We start from the raw sequence: 13,625 nt of genomic DNA on the forward strand, positions 1-13,625 counted from the left end.
TCAACGCAACCCAATTTTTATTAAGTTTTACTTATTTTATTTATTCTTTTACAATATTTAATACCTAATAAAATTATTTTTCTTTATTTTGGCTATATATAATATATCAAATTTTTAAAAAGGGTTTTTAAAAAAATATTTTAACAAAATTTCTCTCAAGTCGATTTGAATTGCATATCAATCCATTTTTTAATGAAATGGATTGAATTAATAACTGGACAGATCAAACAGGTTGGGCAGATTGAATTTAATTTTGCCACTCTGAGCAAAACTCTCAGATCGACCTGACATTTCAGCATATAACTCTGCACAATCAGCCACACTAATACCAAAGTTTTAGGATGCAAGCATTATCCGAAATAATTGCCCGAAACAAAAGATCAAGGAATCTAACTCTAATTAAAGGGAAATCACATATAGTCCAAATATAATAACATTAACATAAGCCATTACATTGCATAAATCATAATCCACTTCTAAAAACTTATTAATAGAAAAATGGAATAACAGCTTTTCTTTTCCTAGGATAATCTTCTCCAAATTTCTGCAAATACCATTCATGATTAAAACTAGCTCTAGGAACCAAATTAGCAAAAGTATATAGAAAAAACCCAAACCCGGCCCAAGACCAAGTCATCAAAGCCCAGCCCAACCACTCCACTATCTCTCCCAAATAATTTGGGCAGCTCACATATTCAAAAAGCCCACCTTTGGGTATCTTATATCTACCTCCTTCCCTCTTCAGGCCCATTAACACCTTATCGGCCCAAACATTTACCACCATACCGCCGGCGAAAACCACCATCCCGCCGGCAAATCGGACCCAAAACCACTCATCAGAATCGTAATCAGCATAATGCGATACCCATCTAGCTTGTACATAAGCATTCAAGAGATTAAACACAAAAGCCAACAACGCAATACTCACCGGAAAACCAGTCGCCGGCGACCCACCCTTTGAGTTGAAGTAGAGTTTTAACGGGTAAATTATGGTCCGATTTGTGTAGTGGAAAAGGTAAGGAGAAATGAGGATAAGGGATAATGGGTTGGTGTAATTTTTACCGAATGGGAAGAGGAGGAATGTAATCCAGAGAGTAGGGCTTTCCATTAGAAACCAAGCTAATGGTGGTGAAATGGTGGGTCCCCAACCGGAGCGGTGGTGTTTTCCATAAGGGGCGGTGAGGAATTGACAGGCGAGGAAGGTGGGTGGTCCGATGAGGAAGAGAGAGAGAAGACTGTAGTGATAAAGATTTTGATCAGAGAACATGGTGGTGAATGTGTGATCTGGTTAGGTAGGATTTTCGAAGATAAAGAGGTGTCCATCTACATTCCTCAACTATATGTAGCTACTCCACTAAGTCACTCAATTTTCAATAGTTTAAAAAGTAATTCAATTTGTTTCGTAATTCAAAAGTCATTCAACTTAATATAATAATTTACTTAAAAAATCACTCAACTTTATTTTAGGAATAATATATAAACACATTCTTTAATTTGGTGTCAACTAACATTTATGCCCTCTAATTTTGGATGTACACAAGTAGACATTTAAACTTGTATACATTTGAACAAATAAACACATTTGTTATATATGGCTATTTTGTATCCTACGTAGTGTTCTACATGGTGTGTGTCATATCATATATGACGTATATATCTACTTGTTCAATTTTATATAAAGTTAAGTGTCTACTTATGCACACTCAAAATCAGATGACATAAAAATTAGTTGAGATCAAGTTAAATGGCACATCTATATATTATGCCTTTATTTTATAACCAAAAAATCATTCTATTATTGATATTTTTACTTAGATTGTCATCCGATCAATTTAAATAATTTTTTCATTAATTGAAATGTAATTTTTATTTCAAACCATTTTTTAAGGAAATAATAAGATATTCATTTTATTGAACCATTTAACTTTAATAAAATTTAATTAAATAATTTAAATAATTTTTTTAAACACGTGGAGGCTATCTATTGGTTATAATTTAATTATTTAAAATTAATTATAAATTAAAATTTATTTAACAAAATTTTAATTAAATAAATTGAATAATTTTTTGATTGGCAAAGTTAAATGGTTCAACAAAATGAATATCTTATTGTTAAATAAAAGGCCAATCAAATTTTAATTAAATAATTTAAATAATTTTTTTAAACACGTGGAGGCCATCTATTGGTTATAATTTAATTATTTAAAATTAATTATAAATCAAAATTTATTTAACAAAATTTTAATTAAATAAATTGAATAATTTTTTTAAACACGTGGCGGCCATCTATTGGCTATAATTTTAATTATTTAAAATTAATTATAAATCAAAATTTATTTAACAAAATTTTAATTAAATAGTTTGAATAGTTTTTTTAAACACGTGGCGACCATCTATTGGTTACAATTTAACTATTTAAAATTAATTATAAATCAAAATTTATATAACAGAATTTTAATTACGAAAAAGGGCCTAAAAGACCCTTGAACTATTGAAAATGGTACAAAAATGCCTCTCATCCATATATTGGGCCTAAAATGCCCTTTTTCGTTAAAGAAAAAGTCATTTTTGGACATAAAGGTGGATGTCAAGGCTATTTTAGACCCAATAGATGAATGAAAGACATTTTTATACCATTTTTAATGGTTCAGAAACATATTAGGTCCTTTTCCGAATTTAAATTCCACTATTTGGTTTCACGTGGCCTGTTCTATTGCAATGTGCAACCATAGCTAGAGCTATTTGGTCCCTTTACTAAGAGAAATAACTGAAATAATTAATTTCATTTAATTATTTATTGGTTTCATTCATAAATTTACAAAAAAAAAAAAGAGACACACTAGAAAAGAAAAGGGAAAAAAAGGAATTTTGTCAAGGAAAATAAGATAGAAAATACTAGAACGAAAAATGAAAGAATTTTTGCCAATTGTTGTTGTACATTTTTCAAGAAACTTCTAATTAAATAATTGGAATGAGTTTTAATAAAATAATTTTAATGGGTATTATTATTTCTTAAAATTTAATCTAAAATAAAATTAAATTTCTAGGAGTGTGAGGGAGGAGAGTCGCCTCAGATTTGAGAGCCTGAGGCAGGATGAGATGTCCGTTTTTGAGTATGAAGTTCGCTTTTGTTAGCTAGCCAGACATGCCACCGCTATCATCCATGATGAGATCGAAAGGGTTCGCCGTTTCGTGAGAGATTTGACTTATTCTATCAGGTAGTCGGTATTCTAGGTATCTAGAAATAGAGATTCCTTTCAGTTAGTGGTTAGTGCCGTTAAGGAGGCGGAGTTAATGGAGAAGAAGGAGTTCGGGGATCCCAAGAGGGCCCGTGCTTGTAACACCCCGGAAATTTTTTCGCAAAAAACTAAAATATTTCTTTACGTGTGTGTAGACTCGAACCGAAGGACTTGTAGTTTTACACATGAGTTAGGATTAATTCCTAAGTATTCGAAGTGTTTATATGTGTTTAGGGGTCATAAGGGATCTCTAACACTAAGTCGAGTCCAAAGAACTCCAATCGATTAAGTTTTCGGACGAGTTAGTATAAGGGTCAACTTCAAACGACCATATCTCCTAGAATATAATGAACTGGGTGGACCACGACCTACCAAATTAAAGGTCTTTGAGTCTTCTTTTCAACGCCACCAAGATTGTAATTTTTGGAGTTCGGAGTCAAACGTTATGACCATTTTACTACGGACTAGTACTGAAGGAATACTCAGGCCTAAGCGAAATTCAGGCTTGGCGCTCCAGTGGTGCCCCACGCCATTATAGCGCCAGAAAACAGCCTCAGTAGTTTGGGGCTTGGCGCGACGCGCCACTATTAGATGTGCAGGGTTTTAAGCCTATTTTGGCTTGGCGCTGCAGTGGCGCGACGCGCCACTATAGCGCCAGCAAGGTTTTTGCCCAATTTTTCAGATTTTTGAAGAGGGGCAACTTGGACTTTTTCCCTAATTATAGATACACCATCCTTGAGCATTTTGGACCATTATTTTCAGCTTCTCTCTCTCTCTAAAAAACCCTAGAAATTTTCCCTCTCTTCTTCCTCTTCTTCTTCAAATCCTTCTCCAACAAAGATTGCCTACAAGAGTTTCAAGGATTCAAGCCTTCCATTGAAAACCTAACATCAAGGTTTCTTCAAGTGTTCAAACAAGGTATGTAAGGCTAACCTAAAATATGGATTTATTTCTTCCATATGCCCATAGATGTGTTGGATAGGAGTTGTGAAAGAGTTGAACCTCCTAAGAAGGTTTTCTTGAAAGTTTTCCTAAACTATAGGATGTTTTTAAGGACTATTAGTAGATTGATGTTTTTAATGACTTGAGTTACTAAATAGTTATCTTTTATATTATTGATTTCAAATGTATCTTTGTATATAGATTTATAGATGTTGACGATATTCTTAAGTTGAGTTTTATTGAGAGTATGGATTCGTGTTTCCTTCACATGAACCCAAGATGAGATTTCTTTGGTCATAATTTGTCTTGAGTTGAGGTGGATGGTTTTGTGTATATATGTATTGATTGGAATGAAAAGAATGAATTGGATAGTTAAAAATGTCCTTTTGCTTCCATAAATTGAACATAGGACTAAAATAAGGGTCTTGGAGTAGATGTTTGACAATGATGTGATGATAATGTTTGATGATGATGTGATGATGATGATGTTTGGTGACGATGTGAATAATGGTATTTGACGATGTTTTGTGATGAAGTGGATTGGAGTCTAATGTGATTTTGTGGTATGTGATGTGCATAATTTGAGTTGATTAGAGTCTTACGAGTATTTTGAAAATAAATAATCTTTTGAGAAAGAGTTTTAAATAAATGTTTTTTTTGAACATTTTTGCATAAATTATTTATACACTAATTTGAGTTTTAAAGGATGATTATTTTTATCTACGATTTAAAAAGAGTTTAAGCATGATTTGAGTTTGAGAAATCTTTTAAATATTTTTGAACATGAGTATTTGGAGTATAAATAAGTTGAGCATTATTTTCCTTAAAAATGTAAATTTTGAGATTTATATAGATTTTTAAAGAGAAGAGTTTGATGATTGAAGATGAGTTGATTTGAAAGAGGGTCCAATGAGGCCAGATTTGATTGAGTTTTGAAGAGAGTCCAATGAGACTAAATGAGTTGATTTGAAAGAGTCCGATGAGGCTAAATGAGTATTTTAAATATTTTACTCACTTAATAACTATGCGTGTATTGAGTCTTGGGAGGAGTATTGAGCACCGAATTGGATAAGAGTATAGTCCATACTCGAATCTCATAAACTACGCCGCCAACGTAAGAAGGGATTGTACCGTGTCAGATGTTTCCCTATTTTATTGTCCTGAAATGGTAGGACTTGATTGATTGACGGATCCATGATTGGTTTGAGCTGTTCATACCTTGGCAAGTATGAATGGACGGAGCAACGACGTGACTCATTGTGCATCACCTATATATAGGTGGTGGGATTGTTGTCGGTTAGAGAAACTCCCAAATTGAGTGGTTTGTGTATGATATGATCGGTTCGATTGAGATTGGTTGATGATTGAGTTGGATTGTAAAACATTGCATAATTTAATTTGCATATTTATTGAGTTGAGTCCTTTGAGTTGATTGTTGAGTTGATTATTGAGTTGATTGTTGAGTTGATTATTGAGTTGATAGTTGAGTTGATTCTATATGACCAGATTAGGTGATGTGCAATGGATTGGATTATATGATATGTGATTGGATAGTGTACGATGGAAGGGTATATTATTGGATTGGATATACGATATGATTAGATTGAATTGGATTATACATGATTGGATGGGATCGAATTGTGAATGATTTAATTGAATTATATTGTACATGATTGGATTGGATTGTATGGTATAGGATTGGTCTTTGTAAAAAAAAATGTATTCTTACCTTGGACTTATGACACTTTGATTGAGTCTTTCTTATCTTTCTGAGTTGAGATATTTGAACCAACGTTACTCTCCCTTGAGGTATGTTTCATTCTGCCATATTACATACTCGTACATTCCATGTACTGACGTCCATTTGGACCTACATCATTTCATGATGCAGAGACAGGTTTAGGAGATCGTTAATAAGAGCATCATCGAGGATCTATACACACTCAACGTATTGGTGAGTCCTTCCCTACATTCGGAGGACACCGCTTGAATCATTCTTGCATTGAGTTAGCCCTTTTTATTTTGGTTTGAGGTAGCCATGAACATGTCATTGGTACCAAATAGATAGTAGTGATAGAGGCTTCATAGACTAGATAGTGATGGGTCGATTGAGTATTTTCTTTTCTTGAATTATTTTGTCGAACTATTTTAATGACAAAGATCGGAGTTTGATTTGTTGGCTCATGGCCTTTCTTTCTTGAGTTAGATCATTGATTTGGATTGCCCGCCAAATTATTTCTTTATTTTTAAATCTTCTGTTGATTGAATAAATGAACGGATGTGTGATCAGGCTATGTGGTTCGCTTGGGAGCCAGAAATGGTTTCTGAGTGTCGGTTACGTCTAGGGTACCCTCCCGGGGTGTGACAGTGCTTCTGGGTAATTTTCGGGTACCTCATTTGGAGGTAGAAGGTTCTTATAGAGGAGGTGGTTCCTTTCAGCGCAGAGGACCGGTTCATATCTCTATGACAACATCTGAGGGAGCACAAGGTTATCGTGGTTCATACAGTTCGGGCCAGGGTTCATCTGGTTCACAGCATAGGCCTGCGGGTCGAGGTGGTTATAATATCCCCCTTATTTCTCCACATTAGCCGTCTATTCTGAGATCGTGTTTTGAGTGTGGATTCCCGGACCATATGGTTCGACAGTTCCCCATGCAGGCTCATTCAGGTCCACTCCATACTTACACAGTAGCGCCAGTCATAGGTCCCGTGCCACCATCCAGAGGGACAGCCCCACCGATCTGGGGTCCTGGTAGGGGACATGCTGATAGAAGTGGTCGTACCGAAGGTAGGGGAGCGGGTGATGCCCTAGCACAACAGGATGGTAGAGGAGTTTCCCAGATAGGTGGTGGGCGGAGAGCTCATTGTTATGATTTTCTAGGTAGACTTGAGGCTGAAGCCTCCGATGCAGTCATCATAGGTATTGTTCCGATTTGTCATCGCCCTGCATCTTTGTTATTTTATCTTGGCTCCACTTATTCGTATGTGTCAGCATATTTCTCTCCTGGGTTTGACTTGCTATGTGATCGTATGCCCGTGCCCGTGCATGTTTCTACCCTAGTAGGAGAGCCCTTAGTAGTGGATCAGGTGTACGATCCTGTCTTGTGTCTTTGGCGGGTTATAAGACGTGGGTGGACATGATTATCCTTGATATGGTAGACTTCGACGGCATCTTGGGTATGGATTGGTTATCTCCGTATCGTGCTATTCTTGATTATTATGCCAAGACGATGACCTTAGCTATGCCTGATAGGCCGCGGATAGAGTGGAAGGGTTCGAGTGGTTCCTTTCCTAGTAGGGCCATCTCTTGTATTCGGTCCCAACGATTGATCGATAGGGGTTGTTTGGCGTATTTGGCATTTATTCGTGATACTGATGTTGAACCGCCTTTTATGGAGTTTATTCCTATGGTTCAGGAGTTTATGGATGTGTTTCCTACTGATCTTCCAGGGGTTCTACCTGACAGGGATATTGACTTTGCTATTGATCTCGACCCGGACACCCAGCCCATTTCTATTTCTCCTTATCGTATGGCTCCAGCTGAGTTAAAGGAGCTAAAGGAGTAACTTTAGGATCTGTTGAGTAAAGGGTTTATTCTCCCTAGTGTTTTGCCTTGGGATGCCCTGGTGTTATTTGTGAAGAAGAAGGATGGGTCTTTGAGGATGTATATCGACTATAGACAGTTGAACAAGGTCACTGTCAAGAACAAGTACCCTCTTCTCCGTATCGATGATTTGCTTGATCATCTCTAAGGAACAACCTTATTCTCTAATATCGATTTGAGATCCAGGTATCATCAGTTGAGGATTCAGCCTTCAGATAATCCTAAGACAGCCTTTCGGACCAGATATGGCCACTATAAGTTTCTTGTTATGTCATTCGGGCTGACTAACGCCCCAGCATCATTTATGGAGTTGATGAATATGGTGTTTCATCCATATCTGGACTTATTTGTGATTGACTTAATTGATAATATTTGGTTTACTCCAAGACTGAAGCAGATCATGTGCAACACTTAAGGATTGTGCTCCAGAGGCTTACAAAAGAGAAGTTTTATGCCAAGTTCTCCAAGTGTGAGTTTTGGTTGAGTTCGATGGCGTTCTTAGGGCATGTGGTGTCCAAGGAGGGCTTAGAGTCGATCCGGCTAAGATCGAGGCAGTCCGAGGATGGACTAGACTCACCTCAGCCATAAAGATTCATAGTTTTATGGGTTTGGCAGGGTATTATCGCCGTTTTGTTAGGGGCTTCTCCATGATAACAAGTCCATTGACCAGGATCACTCAGAAGAATGTGGTATTTCATTGGTTGGATGAGTGTGTGGAGAGCTTCCAAAGGCTCAAGGTATTATTAATTACTGCGTCTGTGTTGACCTTGCCTAAGAAGGGTGTTGACTTCATCATGTATTGTGATGCATCGGGAGTAGGCTTAGGTGGAGTGTTGATGAAGGTTATTGCCTATGCTTCAAGGCAATTAAAGACTCATGAAAAGAACTATTCCACCCATGATTTAGAGTTGGCGGAAGTTATCTTTGTTTTGAAGTTATAGCGATATTATTTGTATGGAGTTCATTGTGAGATATTCACTGATCATTGGAGTCTACAGTACATCTTCAGTCAGCGGGACTTGAATTTGAGGCAAAGGAGGTGGGTTGAGCTTCTGAAGGATTATGATTTGACTATCCTATATCACCCCGGGAAGGCCAAAGTGGTGACTGATGCATTGAGTAGGAAGACTTCTAGCATGGCAAGTCTTGCAGCTATTCGAGCTGATGAGCGATCCTTGGCTAGAGATGTTTAGATATTGGCCAATGGGTTGGTGAGATTGCAGCTTTCTGATTAGGGCCGAGTGTTTGATTTTATAGAGGCCCACTCTTTTTTGATGGATCAGATCCAAGAGAGGCCAGTTTGAGGATGAGAAATTATGCCTCATTCGACATAAGGTGACGAGAGGTGAAGCTAAGAAAGCAGTACTTGATTCGGAGGGTGTTTTGAGGATCGGTAGTCGTATTTGTGTGACCAAAGTGGATGAGTTGGTCAGATTGATACTTGAGGAGGCCCATTGCACTCGATATTCTATTTATCCGGGAGCAACAAAGTTGTACTATGACTTGAGTCAACACTATTAGTGATGTGGTATGAAAAAGGACATCGCTGAGTTTGTGTCCAAGTGTTTGACATGCCAACAGGTCTAGTGTGAGCACTAGAGACCCGAGGGTGAGTTTCAGAGGATGCCCATTCCCACTTGGAAATGGGAGAGGATTACGATAGATTTTGTGGTGGGTTTTCCCACTACCGTAGGAGGTTTTGATTCCATTTAAGTTGTGGTTGACCGATTGAACAAATCGGCTCATTTTATTCTTGTTAAGGTTAGTTTCACGGCGGATAGATTAACCCAACTCTATATCAGTCAGATTGTTAGACTCCATGGAGTTCCTATTTCCATCATATCGGATCGGGGTTCATTGTTCACATCTCACTTTTGGAGGCCGTACAACGTGGATTAGGTACTTGATTGGATATGAGTACCGCATTCTATCCTCAGATGGATGGACAGTCTGAAAGGACTATTTAGGTACTTGAGGATATGCTACGGGCATGTTTGATTGATTTTGGTGCTTGGTGGGATCAACACTTGCACCTGACGGAGTTTGCTTACAACAACAATTACCATTCCAGCATCCAGATGGCTTTTTTGAGCCCTTGTATGGCCGGAAATGAGATTGCCTCTTGGCTGGTTTGATTCTGTGGCGGTGGATAGCTTAGACACTGATTTGCTTTGAGATACCATAGAGCGGGTTCGGCTGATTTAGGGCAGGTTGTTGATAGTTTAGAGTTTCCAAAAGAGCTATGCTGACAGGCAAATTAGACCTTTGGTGTTCCTGGTTGGTGACCAGGTATGGTTGATGGTCTCGCCCTTGAAGAGTGTCATGAGGTTCGGAAAGAAGGGCAAGCTCAACCCTAGGTTTATTGGCCCTTTTGATATCTTAGATTGAGTGGGAGAGGTGGCCTACAAACTTGCCTTTCCACCTAGTCTATCTTTTGTACATCCAGTATTTCATGTCTCGATGCTACGACACTACATTCCGGATGAGTCTCATGTGATTTCCCATGATTCGGTGGAGTTGAGCCCAGATTTGACATATGAGGAAGAGCCTGTGGCTATTTTGGACAAACAAGTCAGGAAGTTGAGGACTAAGGAGGTAGCTTTGGTGAAGGTCCAGTGGTGGCATCGGTCTGTGGGGGAGGCTACTTGGGAGTTAGAGGCAAATATGCGGGCCCGTTATCCCTATCTTTTAGAGACTCCAGGCATATCCTTTTCTTTATGTTCGAGAACGAACATGGTTTTTAGTAGTGGATGATGTAATGACCTTGAAGGTCATTTTTGAAATTTTTGATAAAATTACCATTTCATCCCTCCCGTTAGTTTTCCTGAGTCACTTTATTTTGGGTTTGAAAAATTAGTTTTTGGAAATCTTGTGAAAAGTTGAGGTTTTGCTTGAAAAATGGGTTCTAAAGGCTTAAGTTGTCAAAATTTGAGTTTCTAATTCATTCGGAGTTTCGAGTTTCAGAATAAAATTCTGTCGATTCTATCAGCTACGGAATATAGAAATTGGTCAAAGAGAGTTATCGGAATCAAATTTGGAGTTAAAACGTAGAATTTAGGTTCGAAGTTGGAAATTGAGTTAAAGTTTGGTTCAAGTTTGACTTTGGTCAACATTTGAGGTTTGGATGCTCGGATTGTATTTCTGATGTTCCAATGGTTTCAGGAGGTTATTCTAATGCTAGAAATGACTTTTTTTAAAATAATTTTTAGAGGTCCCGAGGGTATTTTGGGTATTTCAAATACCAAAACTAGTTTAGTTGGGACTTATCGGAATGTGGGTCAAGGAGGCCTCAAATTTGAATTCCGATGGTTCCATTGAGTCCGGAACATCGAAATTAGTAGGGTTGCATATCTGGTTTGTGTTCACGGGATTCCGATCGAATCATGAGGGTCTATTTAGAGACTTAACCTTGTGAGATGTTGCTGTCAATTGGTGTATCCAGTTGTTCTTCGTGATCGCGGAGGATCCCTTCCGCGATCGCGAGACATTGGTTGCGATCGTGATGAAGAGAGGGTAAGTGGGTCGCGGTCCTGAAAAGTGTCTTTTCCAAAAGATGGATTATGGCCAATTTCCTCTATTTTTGACATTCTAAGCTCGGTGGAGGCGAATTTCAAGGGGATTTTTCATGGTAAACTATTGGATAATGTATTTCTAACACTTTTTCTTAATTTTCATTGAATAATTTCATATTGTAACTTCAAATTGGAGATTTTGGGGTTTTCTTGAACATGAACTTTTGAAGGAGAAATGGTGATTTTGAACTCACTTTAACTCCATTTTTGAAATGGATTTCATCATTAGATTCCTTATTACTTGAGGAACATTTTCATCCAAAATAATCAAATTACGAGTTCAATTTTTGATATAAGATTTTTGACCATTTTACCCTTTTCACCCGAATTTATTGATTTTAGTGTCAATAGATTCAAAATGTGATTGTGAGTCTATATTTGATTAGATTTTGGTGATTTGGAGTATAATTGGAGAGGAAAGATAGTGATTTTAGATTGTTCGTGAATTTTTAGCTAAGGCAAGTGGAATTCTAACTTTTGTTAAGTATGTTGAACTTGTATTTTTCTATGTGAGGGGATTAGGGTGTGTTGGGTCATTAGATTGAATTGAATTATATGATTTGAAGGGTGATAGTGGATTTGAATAGGGAGTAATCGTCTAAGTATTGTGGATTTCGGGACAATGATCTATTGTGTGATTGTGGTTTATATGACATCATTGTGAATATTTATCTTGTTCACTCTTTAATTGTACATATATTGTGTCTGTGATGGCTGAAAAGTGATATGAGTAAGGTATTGGTTATTAGGACCGAGGTTTCTACTGGTCGAGGTGATTTGCCAAGGTTTCTTTCGGCGGTCGAGGTCTTTTCCGTTGGATATTATGGCCGAGGTCTCTTTCGGCAGATATTGACCGAGGTCATTTCCGGCTGATACATGGTCTATGTGAGGCCCCCATGGGTTCTGGTCCAAGGTGATCAGCGGATGTGTATCGTAGGACAGACATGCATCATGATATTTGACATTGCATTTGCATTTATTTGTTTCCGTGATTGATTATGATCTGAGATTATATGTGTTTGCCTGAATATCGTGGTGAGAATGTATTTGTGCCTTCTATTGTGGACTGTCTAGTATTCTAGTGCAATTGTGATATAATCTGTATAGATTGGGCTGTCTGAGTGCAAGTGTGTAGTTGTGGAGGATTGTGGTTGGGATGTCAGGAGTACCTGTGTTCCGTATTGCTTTACTTAGGGTTTAGTTTCCATTTTGCTGAATACCGTGTTATTGGTGCTCACCCCTTGCTTCTACATTTATGTAGGATCTGAGCCCGACACCTCCTGCTCATAGTACTCCTTGATCGGTCCGAGCTTCTAGACATTTGAGAGGTAGCAGCTTATTCTCTTCGACAGACTCTCATTGTCCATTGTCTTATGTTTTGTTCTACTTTGGAACTGAGACATATATATACTTATATCTCTTTTATTTCTGTTGAAATAATGACTTGTACATGTGACACCAAGTCTTGGGTAATTTAGAATCTACTTTCCGCTTATCTTTATTTATATCATGTTAGAATTTACATTTCTGCTTTTATTTCCGATTTCTTTGAGTTGTTTAGACTCTTAGGTTGACTCGTCTTGGTGGGTTAGGCGAGTGTCATCACACCCGATTCTGGGTCGTGACAATTGCATACTTTATGTTGTTTGTGCCGTCTATTGGAAATAATCTCTCAACCTCACAAAGATAGCAATAAGGGCTACGCACATTCTAATATCTTTAGACTTTATTTGTGGAATTATAGTGAATATGTTGTTGCATACTTTCTGTAGCATCCAACATGCTTGTTTAAGAACTCATGTTCCATACAACTATCTATATATTCAATATGTTTTCCATACATAACAAGTACTCCACAGTGAAGAAAAGCAACTCAAACAGAAAATCCATATTTATGACCAAGAGAGGCTGGATAATTTATGTATAAACTAGTATACATAATTCAAAAATCAAATTGGAAGTCTTTTTTCTACAACCCAAGCAAAACATTAGGCTATATACTAAATTAAATCATTACACCAGGAGATCACCTACTATTCATACTAAAAAGGCCGTCTTTATATGGTATAAAAGTTCCTATGTTCTTCATGTTAATGCTAACTTTCTTCATCACCCTAGTGTTCGTGTCATATACGTATATATTCGAGTTCTTATGCTTAAGAATCAACGCACCATCATTTCTTACTCCACCAATTGGAACAAGTTTCCCAATATCTGGCATTGATGTCTCGTATTTGCTTGACGATTTCACATTCTTTGGACATATGA

General features: G+C 37.4%; 1 protein-coding gene across 1 annotated transcript; it reads right to left on the reverse strand.

Annotated features, from left to right (window-relative positions):
- Window positions 1-417: 417 nt before the first annotated feature.
- Window positions 418-1,340, reverse strand: LOC129881518 (steroid 5-alpha-reductase DET2). Its single transcript, XM_055955705.1, has one exon. The coding sequence runs from the start codon at window positions 1,265-1,267 to the stop codon at window positions 488-490; it is 780 nt and encodes a 259-aa protein (XP_055811680.1). The 5' UTR covers window positions 1,268-1,340; the 3' UTR covers window positions 418-487.
- Between the last annotated feature and the right edge of the window lie 12,285 nt (window positions 1,341-13,625).

Source organism: Solanum dulcamara, chromosome 3 (genome assembly GCF_947179165.1).
Source record: "Solanum dulcamara chromosome 3, daSolDulc1.2, whole genome shotgun sequence".
Classification (NCBI taxonomy): Eukaryota; Viridiplantae; Streptophyta; class Magnoliopsida; order Solanales; family Solanaceae; genus Solanum; species Solanum dulcamara.

Bases quoted from the DNA above. Each gene is read 5' to 3' on its own strand.
- LOC129881518 (XM_055955705.1), bottom strand. From the start codon at position 1,267: ATGTTCTCTGATCAAAATCTTTATCACTACAGTCTTCTCTCTCTCTTC.